Source organism: Euprymna scolopes, chromosome 7, assembly GCF_053919585.1.
Source record: "Euprymna scolopes isolate OS-2025 chromosome 7, ASM5391958v1, whole genome shotgun sequence".
Taxonomy (NCBI): Eukaryota; Metazoa; Mollusca; class Cephalopoda; order Sepiida; family Sepiolidae; genus Euprymna; species Euprymna scolopes.
In genome coordinates, this window is record NC_136488.1 from 62777726 (window position 1) to 62802145 (window position 24420).

General features: G+C 35.7%; 1 protein-coding gene across 9 annotated transcripts in view; it reads right to left on the reverse strand.

Annotated features, from left to right (window-relative positions):
• The window catches only part of LOC145279766 (regulator of G-protein signaling 17-like), a 644014-nt gene that overhangs the window by 45383 nt on the left and 574211 nt on the right, over window positions 1-24420 (reverse strand). For all 9 annotated transcript variants that reach the window (XM_080131076.1, XM_080131077.1, XM_080131082.1 and 6 more), the window contains one exon: window positions 14996-15070. In XM_080131076.1, coding sequence (XP_079987202.1) covers window positions 14996-15070 — 75 coding nt within the window. The remainder of the gene's footprint in view (window positions 1-14995; window positions 15071-24420) is intronic.

Genomic DNA, 24420 nt, shown 5'->3' on the forward strand with positions numbered 1-24420 from the left:
TTGTAGTCAGGTAGGAAGCAGGCAGACGGAACAGAGTTCCACAGGCGTGCAGTTCTAAGAATGTTGACTTATGTTGATACGAAGAAAACATATGCAAGGTTGCTACAGAAAAGGTTTAATTTTTATGGATCAATTCTGGTTTCTGACTGGTTGGCAGCAGAACGTGAATTAATTTGATCTGTCAGTTCCTAGCAGCATCGTTTATAAATAGAATCTCCTGAGTATCAGGGACTATACCCTCATTAGTCAAAAATATTGCAACAGAATAAAATATTTTTTGGAATTCTACAAATCAGAAGAAAGTTTTGGTATTTTAAGAGTTAGTCAGACATTATATATTTTCTAGCTGCACAATCCTAGTTTGAACTAGCATCGTTTATATGTACAGGTTTCTATAATAGACTGTTCATCCATTGGTCTGTCATGTTTGAATCTGAAATAGCATGTTCATCGTTAAATGCACAGATTTAATAGTTGAAACTTATGCTAGTGTATTTAAGCGTTTCTTTAAGAGGCTCTTTAAATGGTCTGTCTTACATTTTATTTTACCACTGCGATGATCGGGTATGGTGGAAATTGGATATGGTAATTTATTTTAGAAGACAGCTCATCAAGAACTTATTTACGTTGAATTTGAAAAAGACCATGTTACAGTCAGCTGGGAATCAGCTCTGTAGTATTTCACAGATGAGCAGTTCTGGTGGAAAAAACTTTTGCTCATGGAATTTTCATTTAGCTTTAAGCACAGATAGAAAATAAGGGAAATTGCTGATGTTAGTTGTAGCTAATCAGGTGTTTGTCATGGATGCCTTACAGGGAGGGAGGAAATGATAGAATGAAGCTCAGTCAATCACATGCCATAAAAATAATGATAGAGCAGAGATAGTCTTGCAACAGACATTTTCTTTGGTCTGTCGTTCCTATGTTAAAAATAACATTTTAGTCCGTTTGTCTCACTTTGTGAAATAGTATCTTAGTTACATGCACACATTATATACCGTGTATGGTTACCGGTAAAGCCAAGAAAATAATTTAGTTTAAAAGTGATTGTATTGTATTAAAAGACAAACAGAACATCATGTCCTTTTGTTTACTGGTGATGTATTAGTAAATTTCACAAGGGTAGGTGAGGTAGAAAAATGCAGGGATAACCATGTGGGTTGAGTGACATAGGTATGTATGTGTTATGGGATTGTTTGATGTTCGTAGTGAATATCCCAGAAGCTATGTCTTAGGATAGGCACAGAAACTGATTTCAGTTATGAAAGAGACTTACTTATTAGGAAAAATTGGATTAATGATTTGTCAATTTTTTGTCAATTACTTCTTTGAAATGTTTTCCATTGGTTATTCAAGCCAACAGATATTTGAGGACCAAAGAAACGTATAGATCCACTGTGAAGAAAGGCACTTTCTCATTGTATTCTTGAACACTATCAATAATTCCCCTCACTCTTTATTTATGCCTAAACCTAAACGTATATTCCATGAACAAAGCTTCTTTCTTAGAACTGCATGCCTATGGAATTGTCTTCCGGTTTCCTGCTTTCCAGCTGACTACAATATGGTTGTCTTCAAGTCTAACGTAAACAAGTTTTTGATGAGCCGTTCCACTTAAGTTAACAAATTTACCGAATTTCCATTACTAACGATTACTATATTGTCCAATTGCCTACTGTACACTCTTTAACCCTTATCCTCGAGTGGTCTCTTGGCCTTGATAAGTTGTGATGCCTACGTAAAAAAAAATATTCATGTGTAGCCTAAATCGGATCCGATTCAAGCAGACTAAAAGTATATGACAATGGAGACAGATGAGAACTCAGATATGGAGAAAGTACAATTGGATAGCAAGGCTATTGAGCTTATCTAGAAGTTTTACTTTTATGATGTCATAGAAGCATATTGAGAATCTAGTGCTGGTGTGATAGAAAGGAGTGGATGGAGTAAGTTTAGAGAACTTCTGGCATTACTAGCCAATAGAACATTTACAAGCATCGGAAAAGAAAAGTCCATAAGCAAAGCTTTTTTCCACTGGAATTGCCCATCTGTGAAACAAAATACTGCAGAGCTGCTTCCCAGCTTACTATAACATAGTCCTTTTCAAATTCACCATAAACGAATTCTTGAGAAGCTGTCTTCTAAAATAAATTACCATATCTAATTTCCATCATAACCTATCATCACAGTGTTAAAATAAAACATAAGACAGACCATTTGATAGCAGAGCCTCTTAAAGAGATGCTTAACTACATCTAACATGTTACCAGGCATTTGTGTGCATTATGATTATGCATGAAACTGAAACCTGGCCAATGAGGATATGTGTTGCATGTAGAGAAATGATATAAGAATAAGATGGATGTGTAATATTAGTCAGGCTTAAATCTGATGACCTCAGAGGAAGATTAAATCTGGACACTATAGGGAGATGTGTGCAAAACTGCAGACTTTATTGATTTGGTCACACTGAAATAATGGATGAGTGTTTGGATTAATAGATGTAGAGCAGTTGAGTTAACAGGGTCAATCAGCAGGGGAAGGAATCAGAAAACATGGGAGGAAGTGATAAGGAAGTACGAAAGAAAAAAGCCATCAAACACATGCTACCATGTAAAAGAGACGTGAAAAAACCATTATGCTATCACGCTCAAGTTTGAAATAAAATTTTCATTGTTAAATGTGTTATTATGTGGGCTGATGTTATCCGCCTGATAGTCAGGGACCCGAACCTTGGATTAACCACTAAGGAGGGCGTCCTATCAGCAGGTGTAAAATACTGGGGCTGCTGTATTGCCATTTGGTGAATGGACCATGCAGTAGTTACGAGTGGGGCCTCTCGATGCCATACTAGTGGGTAATTGTTACGGCTTTACCTTATGCCTACAAAAAAAAAAATCTTCCTCTCCTTTTCTCTCTTACCTTCCCTCTCTATCCTGCTCTAACCAAGTCTGTCGACCTGTTCCACAAATCCCAATACTCAACATGAAATACCTCCAGAAAAATAACACTTGTAAACCTAGAATCCCATCCTCCAACGTAGACCCCTACTACCATATCTCCTTCTCCAACATCAAGGGTCTACGTTCCAACCTTCCAGAGGTTGAAACCCAATTACAGGAGACAAAACCAGACATATTCTTCCTACGTGAAACTGGCATTAGGCCGACCGCTTCCCTTGACGAATTCATAATTAAAGGATATTCTAACTTAACATCTAAATCTGACCCCCAAGATCGCCACGGAAATGGAATATGTACCTACATTAAAGATGGCTTTCCGTGTGGTAGGGATATCTCCAGAGAAGACCCTAATTTACCTTATATGTGCTTCAGGGTTGCACTTACTAACATCACTGCATTTATATTTGCTCTCTATCGCCCCCACAACAACGGAGTTTCTATCCTTAAGAGCATATCTGAAAAAATTGACCACATCCTGTCTGCTTACCCTTCAGCTAACATCCACATTTGTGGTGACTTCAATGTTGACAATGCGGAATGGCTGACCCACTCGAACAAAACAGATGATGAGGGGAGGTTCTGCCATGATTTTGCCATTGCCTATGACCTCACCCAGATTGTCCACGAACCCACCTGAGTGCCCAATACTTTCGGTCAGTATGCTAGCCTTCTAGACTTTTTTCTCACAACTTCCCGTGAGCTATGTTCAAGTTCCGTTCTGTCTCCTCTGGGATCTTCCAACCACGCGGTTGTATCAGTTAAGATAAAAACGAAATGCAATAAGTCTTCAGATGTACCTCTCCACCGTACTGTATATCGATACTCTACCGCTGACTGGGATAGCTTCCGTACATTTATATCTGATCTACAACTGCATTCCATGTTTAAAAAAGATGTGTCCTCCATAGTATTAGACCTGAATGAATACCATCCAAAAAATTCCAACAAAAACCTAACAGCCAGCCATGGTTCTCCCCAGAATGTGCTGCTGCCATTGTGCACAGAAATCACTTTTTCCATAGTTACCAACGTAATAGATGCACTGAGACTAAAGCTACCTTCAGGAGTGCCAGCAACCACTGTAAAAAAATAATAAAAAATGCAAGAGAGCTTTATGCTCAGTCCGTTAAATCCAAAGTAGCTGAGCAGCGGCTTGGTTCTCACCAGTTTTTGCAAATAGCAAACAGGATCCTGAACAGAAGCATGCGTTCTATCCCAACCATCATTAATGGGCCTTAGGTCATCTCATCAGCATCAGACAAGGCCAAACAATTTGCCAAGAACTTTGCAGCTAATTCTACCCTATGCGACGAAAGTCATCAACTCCCCGTATTTCCTCCTATAACGGACAACACGTTCTGCAACATACAAATATCTGTGCGTGATGCCACCAAGCTAATCAAGAACCTTGATTCCAGTAAAGCAACTGGCCGTGACGGCATTCCAATCATTGTGCTGAAAAAGCTTCAACTAGAATTGCCCCCATACTTACAAAACTATTTAAGCGTTGCCTTAAAGAGAAGTGCTTCCCAACACCCTGGAAAACCTCATCAGTATACCCTGTATTTAAGAATTCAGGTGATAAGTCATCTCCATCTCAGTACAGACCAATAAGTCTCCTGTGTGTCAGAGTAAGTTGCTGGAATCCATCTTAAATAAAGAAGTAGTCAACCACCTCAGCAGAAATAACCTTCTTAGTGACATACAGTATGGTTTCCGTTCTGCCAGATTTACAGCAGATGTGCTAACTGTTATATCTCATAGGATTAGCGAATCTCTTGACAAAGGCTTCCTTTCTAGGGCAATTGCTCATGACATATCAAAGGCCTTCGATAAGGTTTGGCATAAGGGCCTACTTCACAAGATTTCCAGCTACAGTATAACTGGAAATGTTTTCTCAATCATAAAATCATTTCTCTCCGATAGGCTCATAAGAGTAGTAGTTAATGGGCAGAAATCAGAGGCCATCAATATTAATGCTGGAGTCCCTTAGGGGTCCATCCTGGGCCCAACTCTCTTCCTGATATACATCAATGATCTCCCAAAACACATATTGAAATCATTCGTTGACATCTATGCTGATGACACGACCATCTATGGCAACACATCAAAGGCCGTAAATGACAAAGTTCTCCCAGATTCTCTATCCTCTGATCTTGAGCTCGTGGTACAGTGGGGGAGGAGGTGGCTGGTTATTTTTAATGCATCTAAAACCAAGCTCCAATCTTTACATCATTAATGCTCTGATCCCTATCTGGCATCAGTTGATATGGGTGGCTCTCATCTAGGTGAAGCTCCATGTTTTGATAAGCTTCTGGGTTTGACGTTTACCCCTGACCTGAAATGGAATACGTACATCAAGTCAGTTGCCAAGATCGCTGGAAAAATGGTAGGACTTCTACCGCTCCAGAAGATATCTCATTACTGATGCAATTCTCTATCAAGTACACCCAAGGATGGAGTACTGCTGCCACATTTGAGCAGGAGCTGCTAAAAACAGCCTATCCTGCCTTGACAGAGTACAAAATAGGCTTCGGGGCCTAGTGGGTGATGCCCTTTTCTCTTCCCTGCAACCTCTCTCCCACAGGAGAGACGTTGTGAGCCTGTCTTTGTTTTATCGTTACTTCCATGGCAGGTGCTTGTCTGAACTCCAATCTCTGGTCCCCCCTTGCCAATCTTAAACACCCGCCTAGCTGAAACTACAGTCAAAATTTTCCCCACTCCTTATCTGTCAAAATCAAAACGTAGATTCCATGAACAAAGCTTCTTTCTTAGAAGTGCACGCCCATGGAACTCTGTTCCGTTTGCCTGCTTCCCACCTGACTACAACCTGGATATCTTCAAGTCCAATGTGAACAAATTCCTGATGAACTGCCTCCTTAAGTAAGACACTTTATCAAATCTCCAACACTAACGTACTGTACACACAATAACCCTTATCCCCGAATGGCTTCCGGGCCTTGATAAGTCGTGACTACCTTGTAAAACAAAAATAAAAAATAATTATTTGTTTAATCAGTATATCAACCTTCTTTGGATCATTTAATGTTGTATATAAAATTAAAATTTTTAGATGCTTTCAGAGTTGATTTTCACTGGGTATATTCGAGTAATGTTTAAGTATACTTTGTTATTTGATGGTATTTATATTTTACGTTAAAAATTTGCTCTTTTTAGGAAATTTAGAATGGTTTTAGGGTTTTCTTTTTCGAAGAAGTGACCTTGTAGTAGTGTTGACAAATCTGTGAGAGGTCATAGAAGTCAAGTAAAATGTGTCTCACTGTATAAGGTTTGTGCCATGGTATACATTTGGGGCGGGGGGTCCTCACTTTTTAGTATGTAGAAGCGAGTTATGTATGCGTGTCCTATGTATGTGATAAAACTACTTGTTTACATGATTTTCTGGAATCTAGTAGGTTTTTTTTTTTTTAAGTGTAGGCGTAATTTGGAAGAGTTTGTTATTTTGGCAATTGTTCCAGATTTCTTGCCATTTCTTTGTAATAAAATTGTTTATTTAAAGTTTATGTCGCTTATTTGGAGTTTTAGAGAATTTTTGGCTGCCATGTCAGCTTTTTCATTTCCACAGAAACCACAGTGACTAGGAATCCAACAGACGAAGAAAGTTTTGTGTTGTATGATAGAATGGATACTTTGTAATAGTTTGATTAGTAAGGCATTGTTTAATTTTTTATTTATTTATTTATTTTTTTTATTGATTCTAGAATTGATAATGAGTCTACAAATATTATGAATTTCTTGAAGTTTTGGTTGGTAATGATATCTACAGCCAAGTTTATGGCTGTAGTTTTTCCACTATAGATTGAGGAGTTATCTGGTAACCTTTTCTGCCATATAGCATTTTCTGAAATAGTAACACATCCCACTTTGCTTTGATCATTGGAACCATCTGTGTAAATGTGTGTCCATTTGGGTTAGAATCCAGAGTGTTTAATTTGTCTCTATAGTTTGAGGGTGGTGTATTGGATTTAGTATGTATTATCAGGTCTTGTATTACTTTAGGCTGATTTAACAGTCAGGGTGGGAGTTCTGTAAAATTTTCCTCGTAGATGTTGGTTTGATCTATTGAGTTGTCTGTAAGTGGTTTTATCGTTTTTTCCATGTAAAGACCAAAGGGTTTAATTGTATTTTCTTTTCTATTTTATTTTTTTTTTAAGAAATGTGTGAAGTTGGGATTGAAAGTGCATTGATAGACAGAGTTTTGGGGTTTGATTTGAGTTTTAGATAATATTGTTAGCCTAATTTTTCACATCTCAATTTTAGTGAGGGTTCATAGGCTTCAGCAGTAAACTTTCTATCGGGGAGGTTTTGAATGCCCAAGAGGCAAGTCTCAATCCTATATGATGGATGGGGTCCAGAGTTTTAAGATAACTTTTTCTGGTTAAACCATATATAAAGCTTCCATAATCTAATTTGGCTCGTATCAGGGTTCTATATAATTTTAGAAGTGATGAGTAGTCTGATACCCACTCAGTATTTGCTATAACCCTTCATAGTTGTAAGGTCTTGAAACATTTTTGTTTTAAATATTTTAAGTGAGGGATGAGGAAGAGTTTTTTGTTAAAATAAGTCCCAAAAATTTAAGTTGGTCAGCTATTTCGATTTTTGTTCCTTTTAGGTTGAGAATAGGGTCATTGTGCATTTTCCTATGGTTACAGAAATGGACACATTTAGTTTTGGTTATTGAAAATTTTTAAAGGCATTGTGTTAGTTTGTTTATGCACATTTGTAGTTGGCGTTCTGAAATATGAATATTTTTTTTTATCTATGGCAGATTACAGGGTCATCCAAATATAAGGAGCCATTTATCTCATTGTTTAGACAATTTATAATATTTTTATTTTCATATTAAAGAATGTAACTGATAAAATACATCCTTGTGAGACTCTTCTTCCTGTATTTTTTTGCCTGATCGGGTTAGTCAGATTCTTTCTTTAAAACTTTTGTTAGATAGAAAATCTTTTATCAGGACAGGTAGACGGGTCCAAGATTGTATGGATCTTTTATTATACCCTGTCACCATGTATGATAAGCCTCTTCTAAATCAAAAAAGATAATTATTGCATGTTCTTTTTTAATGAAAGCTTCTTTGATAAAGGTTTCCAATTGGATTATGTTGTGTATTGTTCCATTTTTGTTTCTAAAACCACTTTGTATGTTTGCAGTTGAGTCATTGATTTCCAGATTCCAGTTCAGTCATTTATTTATCATTCTTTCGAATATTTTGCAGAGACAACTTGTCAATGCAATTGGCCTGAAATTTTGTGGATTTGAACTGCATTTCTTTGGCTTAGAGATGGAGATCATGATAGCATGTTTCCAGCTATTGGGTAGTTTTCGTTTGAACTATATTTTGTTGAGTGTGTTTAAAAGACACGTTATTGATTTGGGAGGAAGTTGTTTCAGAAACTCATAATGTATTTCATCCGCACTGGTAGCTGTATTATGTGCTTTACTTATGGCTTTTAGGAGTTCATTTTTAGTAAAAGGATAGTTGTATTCTTCTTTGTTGTTTGAGTTGAAATTTAATTTGTTTATCTTTTTTCTGTATCTTTTGTCTTTTGAAAGAACTGACTGTAATTTTTACTGGAGGAATTGTTTTGAAAAGTTTCGTGAGAAGATTCATCATATTTTTGTCTCAATTATTTTAATGTTGTTTTGTAGGAGATAATTTAAAGGGGAGGGTGAGCTTTTGCCCAAAATTTTCCTTACCATGTTCAACACTTGTTTGGGGTTTGTATTTGAGTTTATTTTATTTATATAATCTTTCCATGTTGTCCTTTTTGCTTCTCCGATAAACTTTACGAGCTATTGTTTTTTTTTTTATTAAAAAGATTTATATTGTATTTTGTTGGTTGGGAGTTGAATTTTCATAAAATAGCTTTACATAGGTGAATTGCTTTTTAGCATTCATCGTTATACCAGGGTCTTTGTTTGTTAGATCTGCTATTTATGTATACATTCATGAGCAATGGCTAGTAATGTTTTAGAAAAATATTTTATAGATTTATTTGGGTTTTCCTCCTCGGAAAGTTCTTGTTGGCATTTTTTTTAATATTCCTTCCAATTTGCTCTTTTTATTTTCCGTTTGATCTTCCGTGCCCATTTCCTCAAATCTGTTTTGGATTGAGTCTGTTGGTCTGGAAGTTGAGAGTGGCTTGTTTATTTTGGTTTCAATTTCTTTGGTGGTTGGTTTCCTTTTCCTTCATGGGCACTTTTTGGTGTCTGTTTTCTCTTTTCGTTGTTTCTATGGGTATTGTAGCACTTTAGAGTTTTATGGGTCTTTTAAGTTGAGTTTTAGTTTGGGAGTTTTGTTTAGATTTGTAATTTTTATTTTCAATGTTGATTTGTTTTATAGTTTTTTCTTGTTTTTTTTTTTTTTAACTCTTCCATTAATTTCCTTATTCCATTAAGTAATTTCATAATATCTTCAGGTTTGATGGATTTGCTTTTGTTGTTTGATTATTTAGTCTGGTGGTATACGGTATGTACTTTTAAAAATATTTTTAGCTAGGTTATGAGTTTCTTGGAAGGTTATATTTTTGGTATCTATATATATCCATAAAAGTGAAATTGTCTGTGTATGTGTCTGTGTGTATACATTTCCCTACCAAACTACTCTGTCAATTTTCAGTCTACAGACTCAAGATTTGACATAAGGGATATTGAGATTTGGTAAAATCTTTTTAATCGGTTTTTGGCAAGAAATTTGGCTGTCAAAGTTCAATGACTTGACTTTTGAAAACTATAAACTCCTCCACCAATTTTGGGTCTAAACACGTGAAATTTTGGATGTAGTTTACGTGGACATGGATCAACCTTTTTAATTTGATTTAAGCCTAAAACAAATGTTAAGGAGTCAAAATTGGGGTCAAAGTTGAAAAATATTTTACCTCTGCGGTCTCTACCAAATTACTCAGCCAATTTTTGCTTTAAACATTTGAAATTTTACATAAAGTGTATTCAGATGTAGGGCAAACTTTTAGAGCAGTTTTTGGCCGAAAATTTGGCCTCTAAGGGGCTAAAGTTCAAACGATTTTACCTTTGTGGTCTCTAGCAAACTATTCGGTCAATTTTGGGTCTAAACATTTGAAATTTTACATAAATGAGTAATCAAACATGCAGCAAGCTTTTTAATCGGTTTTGGGCAAAAAATTGGCTGCCAAGAGGTCAAAGTTGAAAGAGTTGACCTCCGTCAATTTTAGGTCTAAAACTTGAAATTTTAGATGTAGGTTACCTGGACATGAGTCAAACTTTTTAATACATATATACTTATGTACATAAAGTTATAAAGAGTACATAGAGCCTGAGCAAAGCCAGGCTGAACTGCTAATATTTTATAGTAATTTCTTTTTCTTCCATTTATCACATTCTTTTGAGTTTTCACTTTGGCCTTTTCGGCAGTTAGTACATTTTGTCTCTTTTTGGCAATCTGTATGAGCCGTGTTTTCTCCACACCTCATGCATACTGGAAAACATGTGCACCGGTCTCAATGGTGTCTGTACCTTTGGTAGTTGTAGTATCTGAGGGGATTTGGTATGTATGGTTCGGTGTTTATTTTTTCATAGCCTATTTTGATGTTACTTGGGATTTGATGTGTGTTAAAAGTTAAGATGTAGGAGTTTGTATCGATAGTTTCACCAATTCTTTTAATTTGGATTCTTTTTACATTGATAATATTTTGGTTTCTCATGTTAGTTTTGATTTCTTCCAAGGAGCACAGGGATAATTCTGAACTCCTGATCACTCCTTTACTGGTATTTAGTGTTTTGTGAGGGTAGATTTTTACTTTTTTGATTGTTAAAAAGGCTCCATTTGAAAATTTCTATTATGTTTTTGGCTTTCTAATTCCACTAATAGTGTGCTGTCATTTAATTTTTGGTTTGATGTTTGAAAATATTTTCTCTACTTTGAAGGGAGAAACTTTTGTTATCGGTTCTCCTTCGGTTGCTTCTATAATTATAAAATAAGGAAGATTTAGATTTCGAGATTCTCTTTCTGAATCTGAACTAGATTTATCTGAAACTGAACAGTGATTTCTTTTTTGAGACATTTATTTGACATTTACATATTTTGGATTTTTCATTACTCCTGCTTCTCACTTGCCTCAGAGCCCTGTGTGGGAAGTGTGTGGGGGGAGGGGGGACCCATTCGCCCCAACACAACAAGGATACAGGAGAAGTATACTCATCTTGCTGATGGACTCAAGCACCCATGTTTCCTTCGTCTTTTCTAATGGTCTCATTTCTAGAAAAGATATTAGTTTTCCAGCCGTTTTTTTAATCTATTCTTTAGCAAGCTGATTGACCCTTCAACCACCACTTACTAAATTAGTTTATTGTCTAATATGGGGAGCATGAGTGTATTTTCTTGTGTTTGATTCAGTGCTAGTCATGACTAACTGATTGATTGGATCAGGCTTATTCAACAACTCGTCTTACCCCAAGTAAGGGCCAGAGTGGAGTGTTGCATCTCATGTCCTAATAGAACCTTGAACATGATCCGCTCAACCACCAGGATCCTGTCTTTAGGCTTTATGGGTTGCTACCCTTAGTCAATAGGTAGCCCCATTGAGGGACTTTTACTCTCTGCAGGGGGGGGGGGCAGTCGGTGCATTCTAAAGCCCTACTGACAGGGTGAGATACCGCATAAGAATGCATTCTTATTATCTCCCTTTATCAAATGACACCAGTTTTCAATAAAACATTTTTTATCATGTGTGTGCATACTTGAAATGTTTCAGGATTTTGGAATTAAGTATAATTTGGATTATTTGGACAACTGTTCACATGTTGGGCATTATTCACACAACATTTTAGACGATGTCAGCTCTGGTCTCTTACAGGTGCATTCTGTTGAACTCTGGAATCGATATGGAATTTCAAACTTAACTCTTTATTTAATCCATATTAAGGATTCAGTTCAAAATTCCATACAGATTCCAGAGTTTGACAAGATTCACCTAGAAAAAAAAAAAAAAAAAAACATTTTCAGAGATTACACCAACCAAAACATTGTGAGAATAACATCTCAGATGAGAGTAATAGTTTGAATAATCTAAATTATCAATCTTCACCCCCCCCCAAAAAAAATTCTGACAGACTTCAACAACTGAGATAATCACAAAATGAGTAAATTTGAAAGAAAAAAAGAAATAGAAATAATACATTTGTTGAAGTGTTTGCAAACGGAATGATTTACTCAAAGAATTTGACTATTGAAGGAATTTGTAATTAACTCTTTTGAATTAGAAAATTAACTTTAGCGAGGCATATTGAAAGTTTCTACATGTGGATTACTAGCACAGAAGACGCCAACCAGACATCAGAGAGTTCCAACTACTTTCAGTTTAGTAGACAAAATAAAATGTGAAATGTCTTTCTTTAAGTATTCATAACATCAACAGGGGAGAGAGGAAGGTTAGAGGAAAAAGAAAAAAAATTACTGTTTATTGTTAGTTCAAGAATAATTTGTATATGCTGTTTTTTAGAGGTAGCAATCTTTAAATTGACAACTCTATATTCTTTAATTGCAAATTTGACAACTATTGGTTATTTTGAGTTCAGCTTGGTTTGGCAATTCATCGTGAAGAGCAGCATTGATACAATCAATTTAATGAAAAAATAATTTAATGAAATGAACCTGTCAACTGGCTATCTTGTTCATGCGATTTAACCCCATTAGATTATTTTCTTTGGGGATAGGTAAAGTCTCACATCTATGCTGATAGACCAGACACAATAGACCACTTGGAAGAAAACATTTGATGCATTATTGCCAAAATACAGTCTAATGTGTAGAGTTTGTAAAAATTGGACCTCTAGATGTCGCTATATATGTATGCTGCATGGCCATATGCCCAAAATGTATGTAAATTATAAATGCCAAAAATTAAACTTTGGAATAAGCCATGTATTTGTATAATAAAAATATTTTTTGTAATTTATTTTAAATTTGCCGTCTTTATAAAAATAATAAAGAAAGAAAACTTTTATAATTGTTTTCTCAGCTTGTGAGTCTTCAACCACACTTTCTTGTAACCAGATGTTCCTGTGTTCACATTGGCCATTTTCGTCACATATGCAGTACACTAGACATTGTCACTTTCTTCTACACTATTAACTGAAACCCCTAGTGAGTGTGACCTTGGCGTGGTTAGGGGCTTGCATGTCTTTAGGACCCGGATAGCTATGCTGGTGGGAGATTCGTCTCCTGGTAGGGTCACTCAAACCAGACAGGTTGAAGGGTAGAGATCAGACGAAGAGCACTCACTGGTCCTCCAGGTTGGGGGTTAGAATAGGGCCAACAACCAGACTTTAATTCTTGGTGATTTCCTCGTTTCAAAACCAAAACTTCAGACATCATACAATGAAAACGTTTCCCAACTGGCAAGTACATAGATAGCAATTATAAATGACCTCCCCGACAACATTGCCTCTGAGATGGGTATATATGCTGATGACACTACACTCTATGGCAGACACGACAGGAAGACGAATGAACACATTTCTAAAGAAATGGCAGAAACACTAGAGGAAGACCTCCAATCTGTAGTGGAATGGGGACAAAAGTGGTTGGTCGCGTTCAATGCTGCCAAGACTAAACTAGTTTCATTCAATAATTACAAGAAACCCTCTCTACCACCCATAGCAATGGCCAACGACTCTTTATCTGAGAGTCCATCTTTCAAACTCCTTGGCCTAACGTTCACAGGAAACATGAGTTGGAACAATTACATTGAAGGCATTGCCAGGGCCGCTGCAAGAAAGGTAGGCTCTCTCTACCGTGCTAGAAAACTACTAACACCCGAAAGTATTCTGTACCTCTATAAGGCCACCATTCGCCCATGTATGGAGTATTGCTGCCACATCTGGGCTGGTGCATCTGCTACTAGTCTCTCGCTCCTTGACAAGGTTCAAAAGAGAGTCGCAAATCTGATAGGCCCTGAACTGGCACCTAAGCTTCAGCCTCTGTCCCATCGACGAAATGTTGCATCCCTCTGCCTGTTCTACAAGTATTTTAGTGGTGAATGCTCTGATGAACTGCAATCACTTGTGCCCCCACGACGCGAGCACCCTCGACAAACCCGACAGGCTACTAGATCCCACCCCCACACTGTAGAGGTCCCTAGATGTAAAAGATCTTTTTACTCCAATAGTTTCTTCCCCAGAACCGCAAGACTCTGGAATTCCATTCCAGGTCCCTGCTTCCCCAACAGTACTGACGTGCAGAAGTTCAAGTGTAACGTGAACCGACACCTTGCTGCCCAAATCCCTACATAGTACCCCAGTAGTTGTTGCCCCTGATAGTAGCCCCCTACACCAAAGTGGCAATTTGCCTTGTTTGGGGTGAAAATGTAATAAAAAAAAAAAAAAAAAAAAAATATTGGAGAAACCGATATCTTTTTGTGGTTGCCAATAAGAAAGACAACTGGGAAGTTTGACGATTAAGGTAGACATCGATTCGATGGATGCCAGTCCTTGCCATTGAATTTGTCTATACTTGACTATTTGGGGACGATAGAATTACAAGCAAATATACAGAGAGTCCGGTTACAGAAACCACAGCGACATTATCTGTGGACTTTTTGGTCTGGGAAAGGTCTTCTCTAGTAGAGTTCATGACGTGAGCCAGTGCGCCGACAATCCTTTTGACGACCAAAGCCAAGACCAGGATAAATGGAACTGAATTGGCCACACCTTGCGGAAGCCTGCATCCAACATCACCAGGCAAGCCCTTGAATGGAACCTGCAAATTGGATACCCAACGAAGACATGGAAAAGAAGCATTAAGGCTGAGACCAAGGCTGCTGGAATGACATGGGCCGAACTGAATAGGACAAGCCAGAACCGGGTCTGTTGAAGGAGCGTCGTTGTGGTCCTATATTCCCCAAGAAATCAAGAGGCCTAATCAATGTTAACTGAAAAACTAAAAATGTCCGTTTACTTGAATTCATTTTGGTCAACATAACAGAAGAAAGAAGGAAATGATTTAAAAAAAACAAAAAACTTACATTTCCTCTCGATCACTGTTAGAATCCAATTCCTTTGATCTACTCTGTGACAGTTGATCATTTTTCACAACCATACTGTTGAGAAAAAAAGAAAGTAAATAGTAAGTAATTAAAATTTTATCATGCATTAGCAAACGTATAGCTCCTTTGGATGCAAATATTTAAGGAAAACATAAAAAGATTAGTTAAAAAAAAATTTTTTTCTCATGAAACACGCAGAAAGCTTTGCATACATTTAAAAAAAATAAATAAATAAAAAGAATAAAATTAAATAATACTAATTTATTAAAAATCGCTTTTTAAAATCATCACATAAATTAGACTTGGTATATTTACCCTGACAAGGGTTTGTTTATATATATATATATATATATATATATATATATATATATATATATATATATAGTGGATTCTCTCATCAAAGACAATGAATGAGGGTTCAGTATGCAATTTTCAGTAGCTCCTAAGCTCTGTGACACGGCATGTATAACTACAATCCTGCAGACGTCCGACACACTCCTCCGCAGACGATGAACTTGCATATGCTCATCGGTCAAAGATGCCTTCTCGAGTGAACAAATAACCCTGCTTTGCTCCGTGCTTTGAAACCAAAGTGGTAAACATATTTATTTTTTGGTGGATTTTTTTGGTGCTTTGCCTTCATATTGGCATGAAGGGCATCCCTATGACAAAGGCAGTTATGTTCAAACTCTCTGGTTCCTAGAAAACACATCTTTCTTCATTCGCTGTGGTCCTCTGCTGCACTCTCTCAGGAGCTCCGAGAAATTTTTTAACACTTCAGGTTGTCCTTGTAACAAAGATGGTATCCTTCCCTTATTTCTCTCTTTCTCCCTACTCTTCTATTTTCCCTTCCTTCCTTCTCTCAACGTCACCAGAGGTTTCAGCCAATCAGAATAGAGGACTGTGTTGGAGGGAGATACAAAAAAGAAGAGTAGGGAGAAAGAGAGGGGACCGACCAAAATGGTGACCCTTTTTCAAACGTTGTTAAAATTTATGGTAACCGCCATAATTTGGTGAACGCCTGACGTGCGTATATACATGCAATCTTCAAAGAACAAAAAAAAAAAAACGATAAGAATGTGACAGAGTAAAAGAAAAAGAAGAAAGAGCCTTTCTAAAACTACAGTAAAACCTTACAAAAAAAAGTATATATAAATCTGCTTTCCAAGAAATGCCGATAATATATATATTTTTGCTATTTTTGTGAAACGGTTTACGCTAAATAAGTAAAAAAAAAACTAAAAAAAAAAAAAACAAACAAGAAAAATAAGCAGTAAAAAAAAAAAAAAAAAAAGAAAACCAAAACTTTTTTTTACGTGATTCTCACCAGATAAATGACTAAAATAAAATCTGGTGTACAAGCTATTCTGTAACAACAAAAAGTGACTTTAAAAATCAATGCAGAATCCCAAATTTCATTCTGAAACACACACACACCCGCACAAAAAAAAAAAAACAACCTTTCAGACGCACGCGTGTGAAGCCAATGTTGGAACATGTGTGTGCATCGACGAACGAAAGCCAGGCAACTTTCCGGTCCTAAGTTAGATGCAGCACAGGCAGAATTTAAAAAGTTACTAAATACCAGAGTTATCCAGCCTTCCAGTAGCGAGTAGTGGGCAACCCCTTTGCACTTGGTGAAGAAGCCGGATGGGTCATATCGAGAGTGCAGTGATTCCGTGCATTAAATAGCATTACCAAAACAGACCGCTACCCGGTACCAAATATGAATTCCTTCTGCACACAGCTAATAAACAATATTTTTCCAAAATAGATTTGACTGCAGCATATCATGAGATTAAGGTACACCCTGAAGATGTGCCTAAGACAGCAGTAGTGACACTTTTTGGTTTATTTGAGTTTAATTACATGCCATTTGGTTTAAAGAATGCTACGGCTATATTTCAGCATTTTATGGATAAAATATTTTTAAAAATTGTATATTTATATATTTAGATGACATACTAGTTTTTAGCGAAAGTGAGCAACAGCACAAGGAAGAGTTAGATAGAGTATTTAGGATCTTTAGTGATAACAATTTAAAGATTTCCTTAGATAAGTGTGTATTTGGAGTACCAGAGTTAGATTTCTTAGGTTTTCACGTAAGCAAAGAAGGCTTGTTGCCTACTTTAAAGAAAATCAAAGAGTTTGAAAATTTTCCAATACCTAAGGACTCAAAAAGCTTACGTAGATTTCTGAGGATGACAGGTTTTTACCACAAATTAGTCCCTAATTATGCATCACTAAATTTTACCACTATCCGAACAGATGAGGTTGGATCCTGAAGCAAAGACCGAGCTTAATGAGGAAGAAACTAACGCCTTCAAAACAATAATAAGCAAATTATCGGAAATTACGGCGTTAACTCATCCAGTCTTCAGCTACAGAATACCACTTAGTTACGGATGTGAGTCAATACGCCGCTGGTGCTGCATTACACCAGTTGATAGATAAGAAACCAGTATCTATAGGTTTCTTTTCCAAGAAATTTTCTCAAACCCAAGCCAAGTATTCCACATTTGACAGAGCTACTAGCAGCTAATTTTTCAGTGATACATTTCTGCCACCTCATAGAAGGTCGTCACGTGACATTATTCACTGATCATAAGTCATTATGCGGAGCCTTTTATAGTCAGACACCAGCAAAGTCAGATCAACAACAGCGACACTTATCAGTGTTTGCCGAATATATTGCTGACATGGAGTATATTAAAAGAGCTGAGAATATAGTTGCAGACTGTATGTCTCGGCCTGCATTAGCTGTGCAGATAGATGCATGCGACTTGGCTGAAATAGCCCAGGCACAAAAAGGTGATGACGAAATAAAGTCATACACTAATTTGAAAGAATACTGTGTGTCAAACGAAGTCAGCTCAGTACTATGCGATACTTCAACTAAGTACCCCAGACCATTTATCCCAAAAGAGTTTCGTCAAGCTATTTTCAACAGTTTACATAGCTTGGCACATCCTGGTACGGGAGCATCTATAAAACTGGTCAAGTCCAGATACTTTTGGCCTAGTTTAGATAAAACGATTAAACAATTCTGCGCAGAATGTGTGTCAACAATCAAAAATTCACAGACACACAAAGTCTGCAGTCCAAGAATTTGAGTTACCATCTGCACGTTTCCAGATGGTACATATCGATATCGTTTGACCCCTGCCCTTAACGAGCAAGGAGTCCGACCCTTACCTGAGCCCTTACAAATATTTGCTTACTTGCATCGATCGTGCAACTCGCTGGATTGAAGTACAGCCTATGACTGAGATAACTGCACAGTCGGTAGCAGAAGCGTTTATCAATGCATGGATATCTCGATTTGGAGTCCCACTGCATGTTCTAACTGACAAAGGTAGTCAGTTTGAGAGCAAATTGTTCCAGGAATTAGCCAAGGTAGTAGGTTTTTACCGATTGAGGTCAACATCATATCATCCACAAAGTAACGGGATGATCGAAAGAGCACACCGTACCCTTAAAGCAGCAATAATAGCTCGAAAAGAATCATGGATGAAAGCGATACCGGGGATTCTGCTGGGCATACATAGCACCCCTAATGAATCAGGCTTTTCCCCTTTTACGTCTGTTACTGGAGCTCCGATATTGATTCCTCAGCAGTTAATACACAAGCTGAGAGTAGGAAAAACTCCAGTTAATAACCAGAACATACGTAATTTGTGTGAATGGATGTCCCAAATTGATGTACTCAACAACGGAAAAGTATATATCCATGACAGTCCCAAAACATTTATACCGAAAGGTTTATCTTCCTGTGAAAAAGTATGGCTCAGAGTTGATCGAGTTAGGAAACCATTAGAAGCATCGTACTCAGGTCCTTATAAAGTTTTAACTCTATCAGATAAGCATTATCAAATCCTACTCATACACACATATCAATAGATAGATTAAAGCCATACATAGAACCAACTAGTACTAATAAAATTAGACCGACTGAGAAGGCACAGACAAATGACGGTACTATTAATGATAAACTTATTAAGACAGACGATACCGACAAAGTTGAAGATAAAATTGCTGACACATATAAGTCTAGATCTGGTAGGAAAGTAACATGGAAAAAGAAAAATGAGTACTTTTATTTTTAAACAAATTTAGGCAATACACATATTTAATTATTCTGTGGAAGGTACTTAACTCCGTTATTTGGAGGGGGACTCGTGTAGTTAACTACTACTATGATGCTACTATGGTATGCTTCTCTTATTTCTCTCTTTCTCCCTACTCTTCTACTTTTCCCTTCCTTCCTTCTCTCAATGTCACCAGAGGTTTCAGCCAATCGGAACAGATGACTGTGTTGGAGGGAGATACAAAGAAGAAATCTGTCTCAGACATGCGGAAATGATAGAAGCATCAACATGTGATGGACCAGTTTCCCTGGGTAAAGACTTTTATCAAAGAAATGTACCATCCTCTTTGTACCCTATATCTTGGAAGCCTTTATCAAACATCTTTAATCCTAAAGTCTTGTCGCACTTAATTATAACCAATGTTTTCTTTTCCACAACTGTTCTTTTTCAGCACTCTTGTTCTCTCTCTCTTGTCGGAGGTGACCCAAAAAGGGGGCTGACTGAAATGGTGACCCTTTTTCAAACGTCGCTAAAATTTATGGTAACCGCCATAAACAAATTTTCTGATTCCAATACCTCAAAAAGTTTTGAATATTTTTTTTTCAATTCCCAATTAATCATCTCAACACTAATATATTATTATTGTCTATTCTATCAAATTATGTTGATCGGAGCCAAATAATAGTTTAAGCGTACAAATCTATATTCTATTATGACTAATCCTTTTTAAATATCACATTTTTCTGACACAAAATTACTGTTATCTAATCAATTTTATTGCCTACATATTCTGATTTTTTTGTGGAGTAAATTTCTGAGGTACTGATTCTGATTTTTTTTTGTGGAGCAAATTTCGGAGGTACTAATTCTGATTTTTTTTTGTGGAGCAAATTTCGGAGGTACTGATTCTGATTTTTTTTGTGGAGCAAATTTCTGAGGTACTGATTCTGATTTTTTTTTTTTTCTGGAGCAAATTTCTGAGGTACTGATTCTGATTTTTTTTGTGGAGCAAATTTCTGAGGTACTGATTCTGATTTTTTTTGTGGAGCAAATTTCTGAGGTACTGATTCTGATTTTTTTGTGGAGTAAATTTCTGAGGTACTGATTCTGATTTTTTTGTGGAGTAAATTTCTGAGGTACTGATTCTGATTTTTTCGTGGAGTAAATTTCGGAGGTTGGTCAGCATAAAACAGTTTTAGACTTGAAAACCATTACAAAAACATTAATACATGTTTGTCTTTATTTACTTAAAATTAATGTTGGGACAATTAATCAGAAAAATCGGAACTTTTTGAGGTATCAGAATCAGAAAAATTTGTGCCTATTTTCTGATGCAAAACAGTTTTTTTAATTGTTTTTTTTTTTTTAAGCAAAGCATAATTTAAAACTCAAACTAATGATAAGCGATAAATATTTATTGATTTGTTTAAAATCAGAAAAAAAATCTCTAAATCACCATCCATATTTATTTTTGTTTTACATTTGCGAAAATACAGGGTGTCCACAAAATCTGGCTGCATAATCTACATGATGCCCACAAAATTTGGTTGCATAATGTAGCCAGACTTTGTGGACACCCTGTATATGCACATATTACATGGAATTTTATGGTAATTCGAAATAACTCTGTAGTAAAATATTTAGAAATTTTAAAAGAATCTAAATCGACAATTTAGAGTAGAAGCAGTAATTGTATCGGAATCAGGAAGAATTTTGGAATTGTCTCATCATATTTATATATATATATATATATATATATATATATATATATATATATATGCACACACGTGTCAATACATTTGTTTCTCTTAACTGCAGGCCTTTTACCTTGATTCCTTCTAATATTTGTTTATCAAACAATTTCTTGATAATCAAAATAAGTTTTGAAATAATCTTTACAAAATTATTCGTTTTCTTTCTCCTTCACTAATAAACATTGAAAAAATTGTTATTAAATTAGTACTAAGTAATTTAATAACATAATATATACAATATAATCGCATTGACACGTCAGATTTTCTAAGATCACTGAAGTTAAGCCTGGCCATTACCAGGTAGGTGACCATTTGGGATTACTAGGTGCTATATGTATTCAGGTAAACAGATGAACACTCCTACTTTGCACAGTTCCAAGTTACTCTTGTTAGCCTTTCTTGGATATTCTGGAAGGTTACCATACAAGGGGTAGACAGAGTTCCTCAGCTTTGGTGAAGGCAATACATCTAAGAAAGTAGGGCTCTGTTGAAAAAACAAACTAGATAGTGAGAGCCTGTCGGCTCTATACAGCAATATTCTAGAGATGGTGTCACAAACAAAACATCCACTTCCAGTTGGTTATGAGCCAGCATGGAAGTAGTAAAACTCAGAAACTCATGGGAATGTTCATGTCAGGACAATTTGATTTGACCAGAGATAATGAAACGCAGACAAAAAAGATCTAATTAGCACTATTAGATCTTTTTACAGGTAAGAATTCTTTCTGCTTTCCTTTATAACTAACTAGCCTAGATACCCGGTGTTTGGAGGTGTGTGTTGAGCAAAAAAGTGGTAGTAGGCAGGGAGGCTCGAATCCATACCGCGAGGGAGGTAAAGAATGTGAAAAAAAAAAAAAACGTGACGTCTTTGCTGTTGCACTCATCGCCAAACCAGAAGTGACGTAGGTTAAGGCTAGTCAATCGAAAAGAGGGGATGATATTCAAAAATATCGGTGAAAAAAAGCAACGCCTCCCTATAGAAAAGTGCCTAGTTGAGGGTGAAGGAATTAATGTTTTTGGCCAATTTTTTTATATTTGTTGTCCAAAGGGTCAAAGCAATACTGATCTCGTGAAAATACAACACCTGTCAAGTTTTAAGCAGACATACAAACATACATACATACACTTAAATAAACAGCTGAGATTTATATTATAGATAAAAAAATAAAACGTTGATCAAGATAAAACCTAAAAATCATTGAAAGTAATTGAAAATAAACCTGAATTTTTAACAATATTTGCCTGAAGAAAATGAAGTGTAAAAAAAAAAAATTATTGATCACAAAAGTACAGAGGAAGAACTGACTTTATAAGATTTGTTTAAAATGTTTTTAAAAAAAAAATTGTTTGGGAAAGTCGATGTAATTGTGGCATTTTTTTTTTTTTTTTGTCAATCATACTATATATACTCTTGATGAATTGGCAGCATTGTTAATTTTTGGAAACTTTTTTTTGCAGCACACACATTACACTCTAAACAATTTTCTACAGATTTGGAAGGAGAGTAACAGAAAAAGTTAAATAAAATAAAAAGTACTCTATCCACTGTGCCATGGGTCCTTGCACAAGAATCGGTGGTATAATAGAGTACTTGATAAAATTCAGTTGTAAAAGTTACACTCTAGTTGAAGGTTCAATTCTCAATACAATTTCGAATTATTTAATACTTTTAGTCAGTCATGGCTGATGGAATAAGAACATGCTACCTCTGTGGATTAAAAAAAAAAAGGGTTCCATTTGAAATTCTGTACAAATTTCCCCAAGTTCAACAAGATACATCTGAAAGAGGTTACATTGACCAAAATGCTGTGAAAATGACACTGAAGATGAGAACAGTAGTTTGAAGAATTCAAATAATACGAATGAAACAAATTCTCTTTATTATTTATATATTAGTTGTACCAGTCTAGCGTTTTCCAATGGTGTTCTTACTTTGCGATTTAAACTATGCTGTTTCTTTTCATCAAAAAAGTACAGCAACTCTCTATTGAAGAGTACAGAGTTATGTCCCCTTTTAAAAAAGTGTACATAACAGTATTTTTCAATAAATGGTATCCATATAAAAAAATAGTCTGACTCTGATATTTTTTTTGAGGGGGGGGGGGATCAAATCGAATAACATTTTGTTGTTCTTAAAAATATGCTAAAAAAAAAAAATAAAAATTAAAAAAAAAAAAAATGAAATTAGAATCAAACATTGATTATAACCAAAGCTAACGATTATGAAAATCAAGAGAATGATTTTACTTTCAGATATTTAAATCAAATACACAAACGAGTTTTCAAACTTGACCGAAACTTACTTTCAAGTAAGGTAGAAAAATTAAAATAAGCTTCTACTCAATAACAACTGTTATAATGACTTTTGCTTTATCATTTGCTGTGTTAACTATTAGTGTGATCGTGTTAACTGTCAAAATAGTAATAGCGAAGACTGCTAAGCAATATTTAAAAAAAAAAACCACTGTACAGATTGTGTTAGTTAAGAAAATTAAAATCTTTTTATTTTATGTGGCCCAATACTGGTCAAGAGTTTGGTAACAGTGGGACCCTTGAGTTAGAGAATTAAAAGACAGTAATGTTGAGTTATTCCCCTTATCAGATTGGCATTTTAGATAGTATAAATGATAGATGGTGCAGTAAGTGTAACTTACAGGAAGCAACAAAATCAAGGTGTAATTACTTAATGTAGAACTGCTAGTGCTTGTGCCATCATTTTCAAATAGTGGAATGCTTAGGAATATTTATACTTAATTTTATGGATTTGCATAGTGTAATGGTGGACCAATTATTTGTTTCTATCGAATTATCCAAACATCAGCTCATCACATAAACAGCTGGAGTTTTGTTGTGAAGATGACACATAGCAGCAGCATCATAGAGGTGTTGCTTTTTAAAATATTTTTTTTTTATTGCAGCCGCCATCTTATTTTCAATAACAGCGGTTATAAAAGTTATTAATAAAGAACAACATAAACCTATTTTTCAGTGTCTTTTATAGTATACATAAATTATACTTTGCAAATCTTCTCATAAGGAGAGGAAGCAATTGTCCCAAATTCAAAACTTTTTTCTAGGTTCAGAAACAAAAGAAAGATTAGATTGGTTATCTATCATTGGACAACTTTTACCTGTCCCACATCTTGAACATGTGGCATTCATTAAGTAAAATTTTAACTTCTAATGCAATTTTCCATTTTTTCTCCTTAATCTGACCAGATGTGAAAAATTCAGTTTTTAACAGTATTTTAACACTCCCAGGTTCAATCCTGCTGCATTTGTTTAGATGTGAAATGTACAATTGCAAAGATTTGTTGTTTTCCAAAAGAAAAAAAAAAATAATAATAATTGCTATATAAAACTGGAGAAAACAAATTTTTAAATTGCATTTACGATCTCATTGAATTTTTTTATATGATTTCTTTAAGGAAGCCATGGTCTCCTCTGTGGCACAATTAAAAACCTTATACCTGACTTTTCTGGTTCTCACGGGGCGATACATAAAATCAAAAAAGTGTTATTAAAACATAGTAAAGGAAGACTGCAACCCCTAGCTCAACTA